This window comes from Ischnura elegans, chromosome 3, assembly GCF_921293095.1.
Source record: "Ischnura elegans chromosome 3, ioIscEleg1.1, whole genome shotgun sequence".
NCBI lineage: Eukaryota > Metazoa > Arthropoda > Insecta > Odonata > Coenagrionidae > Ischnura > Ischnura elegans.
The window spans coordinates 98,817,420-98,839,777 of record NC_060248.1 but is presented as its reverse complement, the minus strand read 5'-3'; the positions used below and the strand labels follow the sequence as shown (position 1 = coordinate 98,839,777).

Here is a 22,358-nt window from a genome sequence, read left to right as displayed (position 1 = left end):
TCTGTCAGAATATCATTTAAGTGTAGCCCATGGGACATCTTAACTGTTTTTCTTTAAGCGATTGATAGCCTGATACCGCAGCCATTTTGAATATGCGGGTGATATAATTCACAATGAACCACTTGCAGACATATTTTAGACGTGAGGAAAAATTACGGACTAGCGTGAGTGATAACAACTCAATCTTCCGCAACCATGTACCTACTGGGGCACAATAGTCCTTTTAAAAATGCGTGAGCGTTGGGAATGTTTCTATTTTACATTATTTACTCGCAGTTGCTATAAAGTTATTGAATAATGGCCCCGAGACCGTAACGTTGACCCGCGATTTCCTGCGAAATGATAGCATATAGGAGCTGCGATCATCTCATCAGTATCGAGGACTGCTGAATCTTGAAAATGGCATTAAGTTCTCGTATTGCGACATTAGTACTTCTAATATACGAGTTGTGCTAATAAAATAACGGGAACTAAATTTTGCAATTCTCGCTAGTTTTTGGAGTCCGATTATCCAATTTTTTAAATGCTGGTATACATGACCCTTAAGTATAAATCATTTTCAATTGTATTCATTGTTTACTTTGTCTGTGGCAGCCGCTAAGACTATACATGTTTTTATGAGCTTGGCGATTTTCGGCTCACACTTCATTGCTTGTTTGTGAATTGTGAATTTTTTGTCTGTGAATTTTTGACCAAAAACAATACTGTAACTAAGCCTCAGCATCCATTTTCGTAAGACATGGCTCCGTGTCAGATTTTCCTATTTCCAAAAATAAAGAGAACCTTAAATGACCGTCGTTTTTCAAGCATAGATGAAATTAAAATAAATCAACGAAAGAGCTGAAGTTTATCCCAAAGATCGAGTTTGAGAAGTCTTTCGAGGATTAGGAGAAGCGCTGGCGCAACTGCAGATATATAACGGGGATAATTTTGAAGGCAACAAAATTAACTTAGACAAATAAATAAATATAAAGAAACTATGATCACTATTATTTTCCGAACACACCTCGTATTGTGGCTTTTTGTAGTCAAGTACGTTTTACGACTAATTATTTTTGTAAACAAGTGGCACACAATGGATGTAGAGTAGGAGAGAAGAGAAGCCTCACGAAAACATAGGTAAGAAGACGAAACAACCTTCTAGGCCATGTTTTGTGACATGACGGCTTGAGGAAGACAATCACCGAGGGACGAGTAGATGGCAAGAACGTAATAGGAATACCTCGAATAAAATATATGGAACAAGTAAAGAATGATGTGAAGGAGAAGAAATACGTAGGTGTGAAAAGATTAGCTGATAGGAGAATTGAATGGAGAGCTGCTTCAAACCAATCTTAAGGCCGTTTAACAGCTACACGGAATTGCGCAATCTGACGCACGTGCGAAGGCGCAATCAAAATTGCGTCGTGTAAAGCGGTGAATTGCTAGAACACATGCGAGAATGTGTGGATGCGAGACGGCAAAATAGCCCCTGTTCTAATTTCGTTCATGTATTCGCGCAATTCCGCGCCATTTTAGAAATTAATGCAGCTCTAACCTGCGCAATTCCGTGCCCCGTGTAAGACGGCCTTTAGGATTGCTGACCAGCGATGATGATAATGGATGTGTGAAATCAAAATCGCGGTCGCACAAAATTCGATAGTCGGTTAGTATAGTGTTTTTTTTAGTAGACTTAGAAATTGAAAAGTCGACCTCAATAAAGTCGACTTCAGATTTCCATTGCGCAGGCCTACCTGTCCCTTGGCCTTCACTTTGGGCAACAGCGGCTTGCTGCGGTCGTTGCACTGCACGTGCTTCAGCTTGATGCCGCTCTCCACCTCCTTCATCATCTCCGCCCAATCGGGTCTCCTCCTCGGCCGGCTCCGCAGCGCCTCAATCTTCGCCTTCCTCTCCTGAGTCAAGTCCTGTCGCTCTGCGGGATCGAAATTTGCTATTAATTGAAACAGTCTTGCATAATAAGATGAATAAATCGGTCAAGATATGTTTTCCCATCAATTCTGGCCGTTTATATCTTTAACGAGTGGCCCGGAATCGCACATGAATTATATCTTCAGGGAGGCACGATGCATTTAAGTTTGGGTTGAGTAATTTGAAATGAGGCCACCTCATGATATTATGCACGTCATGAGAAAGTTAAATTTAAAAAATCAAGATCGAACGATAGTGCTGGTAGATACATAGGAACTGCTTCCATGGCTCTATTAGGCGGTCAGTTGAATGCTGTAACGCTAAATAAATCCATAATTTTATCGTTTCAATTCTTAATCGTTGCCTTTATCAAATTTATTTAGAATTTAGTAAAGTCATTTGTACTGAAAAATTGTTCCCGAAGAGATCCGGCGAAAAAATAAAAATGTTATTCACCGAATGGTCTCCACTTACGGATTGCCTCGAAGATAGTTTTTATTAATATTATTTATTTCATTTACAGGAACAAGTAAATTATTATTTCGCGATGCACACTAACATATTATACATTTTAGAGAAGAAAATAGCATTTTAAAGAGTATTTTCTGACGAAGTTAGAAAGGATTTTGTGGAGTTAAACTCCGTAGGGGTTCGGGGAAAAGGAGTAAAATCGTAGAACTAAATTACGCCGTCATTGGTGAAATTTTTCTTGACACAGTTATTGGAATTCCAACATAGTCTCATTTGGTAGTCGAATTTTCATTTTATAATTAATTCTCTCATTGAATTAAACTGATATGAATAGTTTTCCATTACTACTTCTATTATTATTTACATATTAGCCCTTGTAATATTTTGGAAGGTATCTATTCCCAACTCCAGGTTAAAATTTCCATGGCCACCATCGTGTAGTTTCTATTGGAGACTCTCAAGTCAATATCAAAGCAAAAACTGGCAAAACAAACATTTCTGTCTCTGCACTTATTTTTGCTTGCCGAAATCCGGGATTATTTAATGCCATATCAATACGATCAGTGGAAATATATTTAGCTCCTCCTCATAGTTGAACAATTGATTGCGCTTAGAGGAAATATATTTTGGGGAATCGCATCATCGCGACTTCGTTTAAATTTCATTCTTGCTTGATCGCATCAGACTTATGAATGGACGGACGAGTGAGATTCCCACCCGTGGTCTATTTCTTCCGACCAATCGCAGAAAGTCTTTCTTTTTCTCTTGCCCAATCTCCCTCACTCGACCATCGCCAAGCCTCCCGGTTATTCCGATGCCTCGGAAACTCGCAGCGGTCAATGCGTTCATATCGTTTATTTTGGGAAGGGCTACCACACCGACCGGCGCTCGCGAAATTCAACACCTTCTCTTAATCGTTTTCCGCTTCCAGTTTTGTTTTCTACTTTTCTCGCTGTTAAATGATCAATCCAGTTCGACTTTTATTTTCTATTGCTCTCTTTTTTATCATTTGCGTCATTTCTTGTTTTATTACTCTATGTTTCCCAGTCGTTCTATGAAAAGAGTAAATTGAGGAATTCTCATGGTGTATTCCCGTTGAGCTGAAAAAGTTTATAAGACTGTTCGAACAGATGACTGTGTTAATGTATGCATGCTTTTGAAATTTAGAATCTAACCACTACTTTTTTATCACACTATATTAGCAGTCGTTCAATGAAACCAATATATTGATTGGTATTGATTCAAGCCGTCATAGAGAGCCGTCATGGTGTATTCCCTTGGGGAAAAAAGTTTCTTTGACTGTTCGAATTGAGAATTGTGTTTGTTTATTCATCCATGCATTTTGAAATTTAGAATGCAACCACTAATTAAATTACGAGCTATTGCCTTTAGGACAGGCTATTTTAGCATCATTTCTTCTTTGATCAAATCCCAATGAATTATTCCTCATAATAATTTCCAATATTCAATTAATCCGGTGAAAAAGTGTTCGCATTGGCAGAGTGTGGGACAAAAAGTTATGACATCTAAATTTGGAACTATCCGCTGAAGCTTTAGCCCTCAAGCGATTTGATCAGTTACTGCGGTTTTTTCCACTCAAACGTTTGTCAGTAGTAATTCACTCCCTGAAATAATTGGGAAAGTAATGCTTTTTTACCCTCTTGTTGACCAAAATAGGTACCAGTTCTTAAGTGTTACACTTCTTAAAGTGTTGCTTACAAACTTCATTTTTAGATTCGGTGGAATCAATGTATTAACTCAATTGTATCAATAAGCGTAATTATTACTTATGCAATTTTTCGGGCGAAGGCGATCATTTCTGTAAACCAGCTGGGCAGGCATTAAATGAAAATATTCGTTTCTTGAGAAACCAATTTATTTACCCCTGAAATTCAGGCATACAAAACACGCAAATATACTTATCTTGATGTATAACTCGTAGGATAATATTTGGGATTGTTAGATATAGCTTCTCCAATCCTTGCATTAGATTCGCTGTCATTGTTATCGATGAAATATAATTCACCTTGACTGAGAGTGGATTTCATTTCTTTTTATTTTCACTGACGATCATGCTTTCTCTGCTCCCAACCCATAACATTTTTAACAATTCTCGTCGCATTTATAAGATAATGCGGTTTTTTCTTTTGTAAGATATATTTTTCGTTTCTCAGTACAAATTTCTCCTGAAGAATAGACGAATTTTGTAAGCTATGTTAATGCCCAGAAAAATTCAGAGATATATTTGTTATTAGCTCCATTTGTATGATTATTGTGAGTAGTTGGACCATCCAATTTCCAACCAATTGGAAATGATAGCTATTAAATGCTTACATTGTTATTTGAATATAATTATCAAATATACGGCAAAAGCTATGTGACTATCAAACTATCTAAAAATGTGCTGGGTACTTCTATGACGAATAAATTGTATCGGAAATTGTTATTAGGAATAAATCTTTGATCATTGCTGGAAGTGGAAATTTTCTTGATATAACATATATCTGAGGCACTGACTTATTTTTTCTTCAGTGGTTACTTAATTAATTTCAAAAGTCACCCTATCACTCGTTTTAGTCTCCCTAAAGACTATTTTTCCTAATATTTATGGTCTGATGTTCTAATTCCCTAATGTCCCCTAAAATCCATAAGCCTCTCACAGTACGTTATAAAATTGTTAAGTACGCAGAGGAAGAATTTTACTTCCTGAATTTTAGCTCTCGTTCTATTTCTTTAACGATGTGCATTCCCTCTGAACATGTCATGGCGTTCTAAAGATATACTCTGCTTAAGTGCAAAAATAAATCACAGTTCATAATTTTAAGGGAAAAATTTTCCAGTTTTGATCTATATCAGTATGAAATAGTCGAGTGATCCCTGATCTTAGAGGCTTAGCCAAAAATAAGGCCTATGCTTAAGCTCCCTTAGGTTATAGACCTTAGATTATAGCCTTAAAGACTAATAGCAGGAGACGCCTCGACTTTATTGTTCAGGCGGGGATATTTCCTCTGATCAGGTAATTCACGCATGGAGATGTAAAGATCAGCATTGATTTCGTAGTTTCATAAGTAACATTTATAACTTTGAGGGTAATTTTTTCCAATTTCGATCCATATCGGTGTGAAATATAGTAGTGAACTCGAAGCTATTAGGCTAGCCGGAGGCGCGTCGACTTGATTGTTCGGTGGATGTGAAGCTTGTTGGTGAGAGTCGACGCCCCACTGTTTTCCTTCGAACTCCAACTCATAATTGTTACGGTTCGGTTTCGATTCTGTTTTTCTCTCTCCGCCGCTTTCGAACGGTCTTCACGGCCGGTGCGTCCTCGACATAAATAACCATCTTTCAATCCGACCCCTTTCATCTCCGCTCTTGACCGTTCCCTACGCGCCCGACGTGGACGTTTGTTTACGCGAGTTCAAAGGTACGATTTGAGGCCGGAGTGTTCCTCGGGGGCATCTCGGAGGGAGGGACTCGGCCATTACGCCGCTGATCTCCGCCCCCCAACTATCCCTCTCTCCTCCGTCTTTTACCCGCTCGCTGACTAAGCGTCTCAGAATAGTGGAGGGACACTGCGTCACGGTCCCCGATAACATTCCGTTGCCCCCGCACTCTCTCCCCCCCCCCCCTCTCTCTCCCGCCTCCCAATTTTACATCTTGGAACGAAGGGATATATAATCGCATCGAACTGCCTGTCGATATCGGAGATATACATAAATTGCCAAATAAATAAATTCCCCTGGACCGAGAATCGAACCACGGACCTTCGACTTTCCGGGCCACTGCGTTGTGATTCGATTTCCGGTTCAGGGGAATATTTTCTCATGGAAGTTTGTGTATATACTCCAAAGGATGAAGTTCGCCATGAAAAAATATTTGACTTAGCCGGGATTCGAACCCGGATCTCCCGATTGCCGGTCAGGCGTGTTAACCAGTTACACCACCAAGCCATTTTCTCAGAGCGAACTTCGGGATGGGACTTTTTTAAAATTTGTGAATATGTTCAGGCGGCAGAATTCGAAATTTAAAACTCGATATCGGAGAGTCGATATTTTAATCTGCGTTATCTACTGACGGTCCTTAAGTCAAGAGTCCTCCATAAGATTCCCAACACGAAAATCTTTTGGTTACATCCTCTAAGTAATGGGTTGTCTTTCGTAATATATCAACTGGTTGTAAGGGCTTCTCCAATTTATCAAGACTCATAATCGCGATATGACTGTTCTGAGTGCGTCATTACAATTCATTAACACGATCGAGCATTTGGATTGGAGTCTTATATTTGCCTTCGCCGAATTTGAATTTAATTTTTAAATGAATGTGAATATAGAAGAAGAAGCCTTTTTCATAATGATTGAGGGGATTTTAGAAAAAAAGACCGAGGAGGAAAGTTATTTGATGATATTTTTCGAAAAATTTCAGGTAAGATTTTTGAAACTGTTATTAATTGATCTCGGCAATTTTTAAAACACAATGTACGTCAAAAGTTTATTGTGGTTTCTTTTGTTTGTTCTGGAGTTGTTTTGCTTTACAATGATAGGGAAAAAATATTGAAATCACACGTTAACCTTGAATTCAAATGAAGGAGGAGGCTATGATAGTTTTGCCAGCGCTATTCCTTCGGGGGCTGTTTCATCTCAGGGACGCATTTGTCTCTTCGGCATATTTTTTTTTTTTCACAAGCCGCGATCTCCATTCTCCTAGGGCCCCCCCACCTGTCCTTGGGATGGTGGTCAACCTGTCTGGCCCACAAACCCACTGTTAACGACCTTCGCCCGGCGGGGAAGAGAGACCTCGGACCACGGCCTTGGAGATTGAGTGACTTGGCGAGACAAAGTGGGAGGGGCGTATCTCCCCTCTCACTCCTTCCCGCCCCCACCCCCACTTCTCTCCCACCCCTGCTATCATCTTTCTTTTCGTTGTCTCCAGGAGTTGACTTGGGGGAGTGTGACACAGTGTATCTAAGGCACTAAATCCTTTACCACGCTGGAATTCTCTATTAAACAGCGAAGAATAAAGCTTACTTTTGGCTCGCTTGAAGAAATCTAATGTAATAAACTCTTCGAGCATCGGTTTTCTCATTTTTTCATCTCATTGGTTTTTTCCGACTTTTGAATCCAATATCGGTTTTGTTTGCAAGCGATATCGTCCGGAAGTGCTTTTTCATAATTAATTTTGGTAACATGATTAAGTATGAAATTTTGTACCTACCGAAAGCATTATAATGCCAGCCATATTGTTGAAATTTTCACTTCCAGTTACATAAGAATGATTTTAATTCTATCGGATAATGGACTTTTTTATATTTTTTTCAGAAACGTTGATATCCCGCACAACCCTGTTTACTTTTTCAAGAGTGAATAAAAATTCGTAAAAATTTCCATTGTGTAATTTCAGTATCGGAAAATTTCGCCAAATCAGCCATATTACAACCTCTTATGCTTTTATTGCTTCCATATGCATTTATTGATACTTGGTTCCCTTCAATTTTCAACCTTGGAACCTCTTACATGTTTTTATTGGTGCATGGCTGAGAAAATATTGGTGTAAATCAATTTTTGTTGATTTTGAGATATTCATGGCAACCTACTCCAAAATAGTCTATTTACCTGGAAATATAATGGTACAAGTCATAATTACACTTGGGACTACCAGGAAACAGAAGACACTGAGATACCTCAGCGCAGTTACAACATCTTTATAAATTATTAGTGAAAAACTTGGATTTTTGACTTACACCAATATGTTTCTAAGCCCTCCATATTTTGAATATTTTGCGAGGTGGAGCATTAGTACTCACTGATGTCGCCAGATGGCATGGGTGGCGGTGCGGGGGCCATCGGTGGTGGGGGTGGCGGGGGCGGTGGTGCGGCTGGGCTCCTGTCCGGCCTGCCCTTGGGCTGGCTCTGCTGCCTCTGCATCTCCGGGGGCTTCGGAGGCGCCTTCTGCTGTGGCTGGCTCGTCCTCCGGTTGGCCGGGAAACCGTTCTCAACGGGCTGACCTCCGTCCTCCCGGCCCGGCCTCCTCTCGACCTCCGACCTGCCTCCAGTCTCCTGCCGCTGCAATCTCCCCCTAGAGGGCGGTGCCTCGTTCGTCTCCGCCGCCCTCGACCTTCTGCTGACAGGTTCCTCTCTCGCATTGCTGTCCACTCTCTGGATTGGTATCACCTTCGACTTCTTTTCTGCTGCAATATAAAAATGGAAATACTATTTCAGAAAAATCATCATTGCACGCCAATATTTTATCAACAATTCCTATACATTATAATTCTGTATACCACAACCCTAGATTCGGTAATTGAACCCCATCGGCCACGTTAGTAGTGGGGTACAGTCCTCTACAGCTAATCCGAAGGTCGATATCTCCTGAAAGCTTCCCTCGGCATGGTTATGTGTACTTAATTTATTTAACGTGTTCAACGTGTATCCAACGTATAAATAAATTGATGAACGGCCATAACAAAAAATAAATAAAAATTCTATACGCATAGATATTAGAGTCAGACTGATCATATGCGTACATTATTTGTTTTACAAGTTAATTTTGAACAAAATTGTTGTGTGTTCGTCCATACATAAAAATACCAAGTAATAGGTTCGACTGTTTGGCATAAAAATATTGTATTAGTTATTTCATGCGTCGAAAATGTCATTCAAAATATTTTGGCAGTTTTGATGATAGGAGTTCTTGATATAACGATGTATGATTTAAATGTATCGCATTATTAATCATTTATTTATGAATTCATCTTCCTGGAAATTCTGACCATGCAACAATGCCAATTTGAGCTATCGGCCCACAGACGTCAAAAGGGTGCACATGAAGGACTTAAGCTCTTGATATATTATGGCGGGAAATTATGTTTCCCTCTCAGGTTTATAATATAATATTATTACGTTGGCACAATTATGTCTTGATTACTTATAATTTCTCTTAATAGATTGAAAGTTGTTCCTCTGCTTAGATTATTGTTTTTGGCAATATATTTGGCTTTTGTTAACCTTGTGCGATGAAATTAATTGTTGTTTTTTCTACATTGTTTTGTATGCGAAGACTCTGGCTTAATTTTTATCCGAATTCCGGTTTTTTAACGATTTTAAAATTTACAAAATTGAAGACGAGGAAAACTTAAGATAGGAGAAGCGGGGATATAAATCAAAGAATGAGAGTACGTTTTTTGTTAGTATTCGTACTGTTAGAGGCTCAATGCTGTGGTATCTTTTTTCCGGAAAGTCGTGTTCGCGCGATGCACGTACCCGCGCATGTACGGAATTAGTTCAGGGGCATTCCCTGGACACTTGGTCAACAATTCGTGCGAATTGGACTCGATGCAATTTATGAAGCAATTATGTTCACGCCTCTATTGTAGGTACAGTCACTTTTGAAAGTTTTTTTTTCCTTTTAATAGGTAAAATACAAACCAACGGTGAAACCCAGGAACGCAGTAAATGTTCATGGAATAATCATTGAATCTAATAGAAATCGAAAAAGGATGGTAAATAAAGTGACTTTTCCAATTGAGCGCACATATGTTCACGCAAAAGTGAAATATTTGCGCTGCGTAACCAAGGAATACAAAAGGAGTAAGGGAAACTAAATTTGGCGCAAAAATAATGCCACTAACTTTGCTCTTAATCTTTTCAAAGTGATTGTACATGCTTGGCATCTACGGAAAATCGTAGGGTTTTTCTTCTCAATAGGAAAATCTTTCCTTTCCGGAGAAACATTGAATCATGGTTTCGCTAGTAGTGGCCCACGCCGCCCTAATTACGGCGTTGGGATTTCCCTAACCCACTTCTTCCATCACTATCCTTGCCCTGAAGGCGTCGCGTCGTCCGGCTCTCACCGCGACGGCACCTATTACCCTTATTACTTTTTCTGTCATTCCTCTACTGAAATGTGTGGGTGAAAAGTCTCGAACTTACAGTAGGACTTACAAAAGGACCGGCCCTCAGTAGTGAAACCCCGAAGGCCCGCCCTGGTTTCTCGTATCCGCTGTACATGCTGGGCGGTTTAGGTTGTGGGATATCATGGAAATAAGTTCAATTTCCATCGAGTTTCTGAACAGGAAATGTTATTATTAAATGAACTTCCCACAACCTTTAAACAGTTGAAAGGAAATTAATTCGCAAAGGTAGCACTCTTTATTATCTGTTTATGAAAAAATGAAGGAAAACTTACTTCATCTTAGATTCAAAACATCTTACATCATCTTAAATTCAAAAGAACCAAGCGGGACGGAGTGGAATTTTTCCGTATTGAAATAAACACTTCCACGGTTATAAACTTTTATTCCGACCTAAATTTCGATGTAACTACATCAAATTCAAGGTAAAAAATGGTAAAAAGTTTAAAATCGTGGAAAAATTGCAAGTGGTTATTTCAATATGATCTCAGACCGTAAACTCACCGGCAGGAGGCGTCTCGTCCACCATTTTGATGGGGATGACTTTTGCCTCCGGCGCGGACGATTGCGTCTTGCCCGGGGCCCTCGTCCTCCTCGCCTCGCCCTCGCCAGAGGCCGCCTTGCCCTCGTCAGGCCTCGCGATCGGAATCACCTTCACCTTCTTGTCGGCCGCCGGCGCCGCGTCCACCACGCTGCTTTTGGCGGGCCCGCTGCTGCTGTTGTTGGCGGCCCCGGAGGCCGCATCATCGGCGGGGGCGGCCGATCTGCTCTGCCGCCTCCACGGCGGGCCCGTGGGCGGGGGCGGGGCGGCTGCCTCCGAGCCGTCCTTGACCCACGGGGGCCGGAAGACGGTGCGCTGACCGGGGGCTGCGGCCCCTCCTCCCGCCCCACCGCCCCTTCCGGCGTTCGCGGCTGGCATCTGGTAGATGAAAACCCTGAGGAGGAGGAAGGGGCGTGTGAGTGCGTCTCCCGCATTTAGTTTGTCGCGAGTCGGAAATAGAAGCTGGCTCGCCACGAGGAAATATGTGGAATGCATGCGTAGTACATCCTTTCCCCGCTAATTCTTTCCTCATGGATTTCGTCAATCTCGTTTTAATTGTACGTTTATTTTCTGCCTGATTATTTGGATTAATTTAGCTTCCAAGAGACTATGCTTATTTATTTATCAGGCTCAAAGTTAGCGCAGTATAATTAAACTATCGAAGCGTAAGGAATATCTCCATGAATGGAATCAATAAATAAAGCAACTTGTAGGTATGCATTCGCAGTCATTTGTTATACTGAGTGTTAATAACATGGAGAGTTAATCTGAACATTTTGGTTATTTCCTTAAATAGCTCAATTATTCATCAACGTACGTTAAATATTGCAGGGAGTCTGTTTAATGGTGAGAATGGCAAATTTATTTTAATGCACTTTGGGAAAAACAAAGATCTACCCATAGAGCAAACAGTGGAGTAATTAAGTGTGGTTATGCTAGAAAAGACTCCATCTACTGATTTTAACAATTTTTCTTATGTACTTTAATTATTTTACATGTCCTTATTGATCTATAATTAACCAGTAAAAGCTCTTTAATAAAATGTAATAGGACAAGCTATTCTCATGTGCAGGAATCACAAAAATGGTCGATATATTATGTATCATATGATATGTTTCGTCCTTAGTCCTTATGGTGGTCGATTCTCGCAAAGCCATCGTCGTTGTCTCTTTGCAAAAATGTTAGTTTTCTAGGAATTAAATAGATAATTTCTAAGTATCCACTCTTTTTAAGGAGTTCCTTCTTTTCATGCTTCGTGTTTTGTTTGTTCGTTTAGTTTTTTCAAAAAATATATTTCATGAGTTTGGAAAATATTTTATTCCGATGCTTATCCATTCATAGCAATTTTGAAATTGAGAGTTTAATTTGGAGAAAAGTTCGTAAAATTCATTCCATGCTTGTATTTTGCAAAGATTAATTCAAATAATGACACTAAATGTTTGCAGACCTTGGCACGGTTCCATTATGCATTGACCGTTTTCCAGCTTGTGTCTTCTTCTGTCACTCATGTCTGGCTCAAAAATACAATTTAGTGTGTCCGAGAATAAACACCCTGACCTTGGATAATTAATCTGTCTCGTGTCCAACGAACGTTCCTCTAGCTCTTCATTCGATTTTACTATACGACTGGAATATTATGTGGACAATAAATAGTTTCACTTTTTATCACGGTATATTTTATGAATAAATCGGAATATTGTGTCGGTATAATGCGTATTAGCTTTACGTTTGTGTATTTATTATATTAGTCTATTCATGAATTTTAAATTATCAACAAAAGTCAACTTCACTCTATCCTATTTTTTTTATTTGGCCAAGTGAGAAGAGTATGATTATTCATTAACTTGAATCGAATCGCATTTTATCGAAATACTTTCTATTTGTAGATCAAGCCCCTTTGAGATGGTGTAGTTCTCTCCTTAGCATGACTGCTGGACTGAGCACCAAGAGACTATTCAGTCCCCTGAGTACAGAGCATTTTTGCAGGGCAATCGTTAAGAAGGGTCTCGGGGATAATCACACACTCTCAGCACCAACCTTTTTCAGCCCTTCCTAGTGGGGACTCCACATCATCTCAGATTCCAAGGGTAATTGGGCCTACTCCCTTCGGGGTTTGAAACCCTACCAGTGGCATTGGTTCGCGGTCCATCATGCTTTATGTATATGAATTAGCTATATGGATAATTATTGCTTGCACGTAAATTGCAGACTTTTGAATTGAATTTCTTGTTTTATTCGGAGAATTGTCTAATTTTGAACGAAGCTCTACCGTCAATATTGATTTAATGCAGCAAAAATTTCATCGTTGATGTTCGTACTGAAATCGAGACATAAGTTAATATTTATCGTACAATTTCATTCACAAATTGCAAACGCTCCTCAAAAGACATATAATAATTCAATTCTTAGGTTATATTTTTTTGAGAAAGGAACAAATATTTATTTCGCAAAATGACTGGATGAACAATTGTATGACCGCGGTCCCTTACCGCTAAGAGGGGTAATATTAGACGAGGGGTCCGGGTACCTACTCCTGGATTTCGAGGGTACGGCCCCGCAGTATTGGGTCCCGAAACAAAGATATCGCACACCAGCGACCGTCATAAAAGGGGGAGAGCCAGGAAACGTATATATTCGTTATTCGTGCACTTGCGTAGGAAAATCTCCGACGAAAATATACGACTTTCGTCTCTCGGGTCAAGAAACGTCCAGACACATATTTACGAGGGGAAAGGCTAGTAGTCGTTTTTAAAATTTAGCTCGGTTAATAGAATATGGTTATTATGAAAACATTTTGGGCATTGGTTCAATTAGAAAATTTGAAAAATGGCAACCACTTTTCACTTCTTATTTTTGTATTTTTCATTCATCAAAATAATTTTTGCCTCGATATTGTTATTTTAAATGTAATATAGCGACATAATTGATAGTTACGCTTCAATGAAATCCATCTGTACTATATAGTTTTATCTACTTGCCATCAGCTAGATGTTTGCTTGACTGACTCTTTTCTCGGCCCTTCTCTTGTCCTGGTTTTTCTATGTTGTGCTCCATAAATCTACTAGCAACACTAGGTAGTGAATCTTATCACAAACTTCATTTAAAATCGTGAAACCATGTCAAATCTATGTCAGGCTAAATTTAAAGGTCAATTATGATGATATAGACTATAAGATATCAAGGTTGACACTTCATTACAAAGGTATAGGCTGAACTTTCCAAATTTTGCTTCTAGGTCTGACTTTTGATTCAAGATTTCTCTTCTCCTGACCCAAATCATGGGAATCATAAAAATTTCCTAGAAGGAAGTTATGGTGGTAGAGATCGCATATGTGTCCCGAAATAGCGACCTCTCCCCCGTCTGCCCAATATTGGGTTTTCCACAATCTCTTCATCATCCTTCAGTCGAGGAGAAGAGATGTTTTAACGTGCGCTTTCCTGTTAAAAAATTGTAGAAACATATTTGAAACCTGAAAACTGTTAATGGCTCAGATGAAATTGCGATGAATACTTCTAATTACATGAGTAAACAATGATGGATACGCGTGTTTTTTGGATAATGATCCGATTAATAGTGTAACTCTAGATTAAAATTTTCACGGTTTTAAAGAATAATTGAGTCATTTTAATGTATTTATACGCGAAAGTTTACGATTCAAGGAAAGGTATATCGTATGAAGCTCTTTCGATATCAATATGGATAATAAATTGAAGGGATTATAATGATCGTGCCTGCATTAGTAGCACCGTGATAAAATTGTTGGTATAGCTGAAATTTTTAATATTATTTCGCATTAAATGGTCATTTTCATGTTTTTAATGTTTTAATTTTAGGTTTGATAGGACTAATTAGTGTTTGATTGGAGTTTATCAGAGCAACTCTTAACTAAATTATTGTATCGAAGTCAGAAAGTCATTTTTAATTTTAACAGAAACTTTACAAATTGAAATTGGAAGGGACTAAGCGCTGTTTTTAGCATAAAAATCACGTTTAATATCAACTTCAGCAGTCAAAAATGGGTGACTCTTTTACATATGATGGTCAATTATAAGAGTTAATTTTTATTGAATTGTCCCCATAGGAACAAAAACCACATCTTTTAGCATAATTTGGCCAATAAATATACTGAAAACAAATATTTCTATGTTAACGACGGAAATAATTTTTTTATTTCGTGAAATTACATTAATAAATGTTGAATATATTCGTAGACAAATCACTAGTTGGATGGAAATATAAAATGTGAATTAAAACGATTTATCTGATTATGTGTCTATAAATGGAAGGCACAAAAAAATATTTGTTTAGGACAGTTTTCCACATTTGTGCACTAGAGAGTGCTAAATATACTTTTCGAAATAGCGACCTTGAAAATGTTACGCTGTTACGAAACAATGGACGGAAAAAATAAATCACCAAATGGAAATGGTAAAGGTTTAATTCCTACGATAAAGGATTTCCAAAAAGTCTCGCCCGCTACTATTACCTATTTTAAAAGTAAGTTCCTTCAAGAGGCTTCCTTCCTTTGAGCACTTTCGATTTCGTAATGAAAAATCAAGCGAGAGTTGATCGCGTCACTATGATTCGTGCCTGAGCTTTTTCATTCGTGAGGAAACCGTGAAACCTAACGCTGGTCGCTCACGAGAGCACCAGCCGCCTCACTCGCAACGCATGCGTCTATGCAAGGCGAGGATCGCGGTATTTTTGGGAGCAGTCGCAAGGAGGTGAGGAATTCTATGGAGGGATCGCCTCCGTCATCAAATGCGTTTCTCTTATTCCGAGGGGGAAAGAGGGGCGCCGAAGCAGAAGCTCTCTCTCTCCCTTCTCTCGAGTCATTTCCCTCCGTGAAGCAATGCGCGACCCCTGTGGCGGCTGGGTTCCCAGCTTCACGAAACGGATTCAGACCATGGCGTAAGCTTCCAATTTATCGTTGGTCTGGTAAAAAAACCTAGGTTTTATGGAAAATGAATGAATAAACTTAGTCTTTTCCACTTGATATATACCTCATACCACTGTAGATGCACCTGAAGATGTAAACATGTTACGAAACCCGGGTCGTGTTTTAAAAAAATATTTTTTAAATAAATATAACGTGAAACCCGTAATTATTAAGTGAATCATACTAAGTTTATTCTTTCATTTTCCATAATGGATCTGGCAAAATGACTGACTCTGTCTGACAAAATTAAGCCTGAAATCATCAGTTATAAAGCTAAGCGTTAAATGACAACATTATGGATGAAATCATCAAATTACTAAAACTTTCGCGATGCTTACTTGTCAATATTAATGGGTTTTGGGTTTAACCCGCGTGAAGACTTTAAAATGCCCAACGTTTCCTCTCCTGTGCCGGAGATCTCAACAGGGTAAATGGTCAATTACTCAATTTCCCCGATGAGGTCTCCGGCACAGGAGAGGAAACGCTGGGCATTTTAAAGTCTTCACGCGGGTTACCTCCAAAATCCATTAATTTTGATGAATGAAATCTTCTCGGGCTTGGTACGGAGTTAGGTTTTTATTGGCCGACGAACTAATAATATAGTTATTAGTGGATCCTCCCATCGACTTCTAGATGTGTTCTCACCCATGTACACCTTATAGTTTTTATAAGCGCGTTTAAATGCGCTTATAAAGGGTGCTAGTCACCAGTGGCGTAGCCAGCAATTTATTTCGGGGGGCAGGGAAGGTGTCCAAAACCAGGGTGGAAAAGTTTATAAAAACAGGGTGTTTAGTAGAGGGTTTTAAACTAATTTTATCACTTTTCATAATCGAAAAAAATAATTTCTAACAAAAATATTTGGTAAATTAATGATTTTCAATATTTTGCTTTCTTTTATGAAGGAAAGAAATGTGTTTTTATAATTCAGGGAGGGGGGTCCGGGACCTTTCGGACCTCCCCCCCCCACGCTATGCCACTGCCAGTCGCCTTTTTGACAGATTGATCCGATTTTTACGGAGAAAAAAAAGCTATTATTAGGGCTTCTGACCGAAATTTACATATGTGACGATGTGATCTATCAAATTCATAACTTTTCAATGCAATTCCTTACTATTGTAAACATTTTATAATGAAATTTGGGAATATAAGGATCGCTCTTACCTCATCACCTCGCTGCGGCAATTTTTGAAAACGGATTAAAGTGCTCCCAAAGTGGCTATAAAAATCAAACCTTAATGGGACGGACTGGAGCCTCACAGTGATCACGATTCTTAGTCAGACCAACGGCATAAACTTACGATTTGTCTTCTGTCCGACAAAACAATCTAGGAATTGAAAAATGTGAATTCTCGCATTGGACACCGTGGTAGATTTTAAAGGGTCGGTTGTGACATTACATTCCGTACTGAATTAGGTAAACCATATTAAATATCTCTAGGTTGATTAGAATTTTTTATTTAAACGTTATTCAAGAAATTTCCTATAGCACAGATTCCAGAATACTATCTCCACGTCTAAATAGTTCATTAAAATGCAGCTAAAATCTGCCAGATCAAATAATGTTTCCATTAGAATATGCAGCATCATTGCATTTATCTCAATTCTCCATGTAATGGAAATGGCTCAGCCGCTCCCCAGATGCCATTTCTATGATCAGTATCCACAAATAGCTTCTCTCGTATACTCTTGGCCGGAAATCGGTGAATGCGATTCTTCATATTTTAGATATTTAAATTAACTGCTTGTTTATATCATCAATTTTTCAGTTGGATGTTCGAAAAAATTATGGCCCAGTAACAAAAAAATTATTTATGTGTTTAAATTTGTTTATTCATGAATTTAACTGAGGTCATGAAAAAGTTTAAGTTACCTTGCACTCATTTTTCGCTCATATTTTTAAAAAATTTAATGGGCTATGAATTGAGCTAACTTAAGGTGGCTCTCTGCCGAAAAACTGCAGTGTTCTAAAAGTTTAATGTTTTCTTCTTTCCTTTTATTTTTTTCGTTTCATAGTTGTCATTTTTTCCACAAACAACTTTGTATCAGCAGCTTTTAGACGGTTTAATCATGACAATCGCTTTGAATACAACGCCTGCACTGATGGATTATTCTCTGGTGGCTATTTTGGTAATAGAGCAAATATGTTGATGGGATAATAATAAAAATTGGCCAAGAATACAGATCATATTTTGTCTTAAATGTTTCTTTGTATCCAGTACAACCTTCCTTTGCCGTGAAAATATGTGCTATTGAATAACATGCATTCAAGCCTCTTAGTCAGCCCACGCTATGCGATGCTCACCCTGATTTGATGTAGAAGTAACTTCTAAGTTGAGTTTAAACGAAGTTTGTCGCCGTCTTCTTGTCGGGACGTAAACGTCATTGTCGGGGAGGAAGCGTCTCTGAGGTATTTTGTAACGGCTGAGGATGACGTCGTCGGATAGTCTAGGGGAAGGAGGTCGAAAAATGTCTGCCTGATGAACCTCCTCTGCCTTATTCCCTCTGCTAGAGGTCCTAAGGCCGTGATTCTCAATAAGAGTCATTAAAGATGAAAAATCCCAACAAAAGCTGTCCAGTGTTGAATTCCTTACTATGTCTAAGTCACGCCCGTAACTCGTTAATCATGTATTTTTTTGTATTGGGCTATATTGCAGGACCGAATTGCATGGGAAAAAATATTCAACGAAAAATGTTGTCCCCGCTAAGAGGGTTTCGTCCTGTTCGATTTATGTCATGCTAAAGGTTGTTAAGTTAAAATAAAAAAAACTAATCTTAGAGGTTTATGGGCAACAATATTTTAGGATACTGCGCAAAATAAGTTGCTATTAACCACTTTGTTATTGTTCAAGTAACATAAAATGCTTTTGATTCTCAGCGATTTTACGTAAATAATTACTCTCGCGATTCCTTTATTTCAGAGGTCTTTTATTCTTGTAAATTCACGTATTCGTAAAACAATTATGTTATTTTTTGGTCGTCTTTTGCTTGGAATATGCTGTATAGCTGCTATCTCAATAAACGGGCTAGTTACAATGACTGAACCGTTAATTAAAGCTATTCGGAGCGCAAATTTGTCCTTAAAGGTAATACTGCCTTATTTCAGAGTTAGCTGAGGGGAAATGGCGCCAGATAAGGTTCGGGCGGGTTGACCGAAGCTATCAAGTTAGACGGTGGCAAGTGTGTACGCTCTCGTCCTCGAGGTATTCCTGGTGGGCGGTGTTCGTTGGCTGGAAGATGCATTTCAAAGCACCACTTCTATCACTCGAACACTACTCGGAAACTCCCCAAGAATGCAACTCATTTCTCAGTCGTGACCCTCATGTATGCTTTATTTTTGTCATTTTATAATGCCAAATCGGTAAGCTATCTAAGGTAAAGGTGAATTTAATAGCAGTAACTCGCTAGTTTGACATAAAAGATGCTGCCGAGTCTCCTGGCTGCAGCTCTTTAAAGCCTTTGAACTGGAGTTACGCATGCATACGTATTTCTGCCTCTTTGCAGAATGTAATGCGAATGTGTATTGCACTTATTAAACTTTGTTCTGGAGCAATAATGGCGTTTTTATGTATTCAACGAGACCTGTATCGTTTGCTACATCTGTCATGGAACGTGGTGAGCCCAATTATCAATATAGTTTTTCCCGAGGGTGGAAACACCTGTTTGAATGCAATTACATGAAGCTATTTTCAGAAATTTCATGTTTTGGAAAACACTTAATGAGGATCAGTTATCTTGAGTAAAAACTGCCGAAAGGATTAAAATGATGTGCACTGAAATATATGCAAAATTATGGGAATAAAACAAAATGCCTCGAAGACTTTTTACTACTTAATATGTAGGTCAACATTTTAAAAAAATGAAAAATCAATCATTTTACTTAAACGTGCAGGTTTCCAACTTAATTAGGTAAAATTAACTATTTCATTTTGAGGGGAGGGGACAGGTTCCCCCTTGCCCCCTCAAAACTCCGCCCGTATACCTGACTGTTAATAGGTCATTAAATGATTGGGACTGTGAGTAAAGCGCAAAAATACCTTGTCAAGAGTTAAAAATGCGCCTTCGACTGTTTATGAATGCCTTCGGGGGTTGTTGTGAGCATGCGCCTCGAGGAGTTATTCCAGTGCGTCGTGGGCGGCGCTGCGGGAGGGGGGAGTGGCGAAGGAAGGGGGGGGGGGTCGTAGTTCCGCAGGGGAGAGGAGAGGCATCTGGCCGCTTCGCCGTGCCAAGTGGAGAGAACGCCAGCGGCGTCGGAAGTTTTGAAGGGCACTAAATATTCATACGCGGTCACGAGCAGTACCATGAAAATTTATTATTAAATGTGCGAGCGGACATGAGAACTCCAAAATATCTCTGTCCCCGCGGCAAACACTATTGTTTTTCTTCCAGAAAGTATGAAATTACGTTATCAAAATGGATGAAAAGATGTGCAAACTGTTTCCGGTGACTTTGCGGAATTGGAAAAAATCGCTATCTTGTATTCCTTCCCTCCGCTCACCGTGAAACATTCTTCTCGCTATTTATCGAGTGCGCGGTTCTCATTTCCTCAGCTTCTAGTTATGATTCAACATTCAATATCATATTTCATATTTCTGTTTCGAAATTGTCGTTGCATAGTGCTTATATTGCTGCTCTTGGTAGTTAAATCAGGTTCGTATCAGAGAATATGCGTAAAATGGAATTGTTTGCTAAATGCAGAATTGAATAGAGTACTGCTTCAAAACAATTGCCGTATATCCAACTGACATAAGAGTTACATATGAGGAATGGATAAGCCAGTAGCTTTTCAATGTAATAAGTACCAAAAAATTCATGTAACACTTATTCATTCATAGTAAATTGCCGTTAGTGTACGCCTGAGAATCTTAAGTAATAGAATTGGTATAGCACGTGCAATACTCGCCTCATGGCAACACTGATCAAGGTGTTTTATGTTTGAATCACGGACATACTGATACCTGTTTTCTTCTCAGTGTTAATTAGAAAGAAATAATTAATGATTCGTGAATAGATTTTATGGTTTGATGGTATAAAGAGGTGATTGTGAGTTTTACTGTTGAAGTAAATTGCAAATATCTCCATGATCTTAAATTTATCACCTGTATATTACGGTAAGTTTTGAGAAAGCGTAGTTTTATTGGATAATATTATTTCTCCTATATTCAGTGAATATATGTATGATTACTTCTCTGAACTTTATCTCTTCCTTAAAAATTCTCACTGTAAGAAAGGAAACATGATGAATTATTCCAATCAAAGTAGACGTATTGGTATTTTTATAGCAATCGCATATTTGATTTCATTCAAAATAAAAAAAAAGCCAAATTGTGAGGCCAATATTTTCATAATGTTGATCATTTGTTTTTCCTGAAAGCTTCACCTTCACTTAAAATTTGAACCGAAAATACACGATTTTAGTGGCCTTCATTTTCTCTTTTAATCTCTTTTATTGGAAACATTCGACGCATATCAATTCTTTAGCATTCGCTGACCGATGGTAAACATTTTTACTAGGCTCGGGTAAAGCAGTTTTTTAATTATTGAAACTCATGTCTCAAATTGGTTAAAAAAATCATCAAATTATGCGGCAGATCTCATAAGGATGTATTAGATATTGGATGTGGTAGAGGAAATATTTTTCAATAAGGAGGCCCCAGTATGATATGGTATTTGAATCATACAACAGTGACATCATAATTTATGACCAAATGGGGATTGCAATCAGTAAAAATAATTAAAAATGGGGAAGGTAACCTTTTTCGAGTAGGAAGATTTCTCACGTTTCTCACTGGGTTTGATTTCTTCCGACGCACAGTGGGCGGAAATCGGAAAAAGCCGGACAAAATTACAAAATGGCTTTTTTTGAGTTATAAACTTGAAACTTCGCAGGTATACTCAAAAATAATTGAAATTTATTGATATGTACTTCATTTGACATAGATCCTACCCGTTACTGAGATACAGAGGCTCAAACGTGAGCAAATTTCCATAAAAACGCCCGTCTTCAATTTTCTCTGAAAATCTTCCAAAGTAAGTGAATGGTGAAGTTATGGGTGGATTCTTGCCGAATAAAAAACCACATAATCTGTTAGCATGGTGTTTTTTCTTTAATTTTCCGTAATCTTAAAGAATACAGCCCATAAATTCTTACCGTGCAGTAACAAAATGGCGGATACTATTTTTCGACGAAGTTTTACATTTAGGTAGAGTTTCAAATAGGTTTTCGGCAAGGTCGCGCAGAGTAACTTATATGAGAGCATTGTTTGAAGATTTCTTGAGGTCTTTATGCAGTTTTCTTTGAAATAAGTTTGCGTCGCCGGAAATTACATTGATTTTTCGATCGCGCGGCAGGGTTCTTCCCCGCGCGTCGGGAGTTGGATTAGCCGCGCCGCGGTAAGGTTATTGAAGCTGTATGGGTTTTAACGCTCAACATTCACCGTTTTTATGTTTTGCTTCAAGACACCGATTCTCAAATGGTCTATGGTGAAGACAGTGGAGGTTTTTCATGCGATGTACTTGCACGTATCATCGAAGTTCATTTCGTTATCTTTGGATACGATCGAAGACCATGCTTCTATTAAAAGCGTTCAAACCTCGA

The 22,358-nt window shown here is 38.8% G+C and overlaps 1 protein-coding gene across 3 annotated transcripts in view; it reads right to left on the bottom strand.

Annotated features, from left to right (window-relative positions):
- LOC124156238 (DNA ligase 1-like) overlaps nt 1–22,358 on the bottom strand; it is a 57,842-nt gene that overhangs the window by 8,393 nt on the left and 27,091 nt on the right. For 2 of the 3 annotated variants that reach the window (XM_046530647.1, XM_046530649.1), the window contains 3 exons: nt 10,787–11,217; nt 8,177–8,560; nt 1,734–1,912 (listed from right to left, as the gene is read on the bottom strand). In XM_046530647.1, the coding sequence (XP_046386603.1) occupies nt 1,734–1,912; nt 8,177–8,560; nt 10,787–11,217 (994 nt within the window). The remainder of the gene's footprint in view (nt 1–1,733; nt 1,913–8,176; nt 8,561–10,786; nt 11,218–22,358) is intronic. The other variant, XM_046530648.1, reaches the window with a different exon arrangement.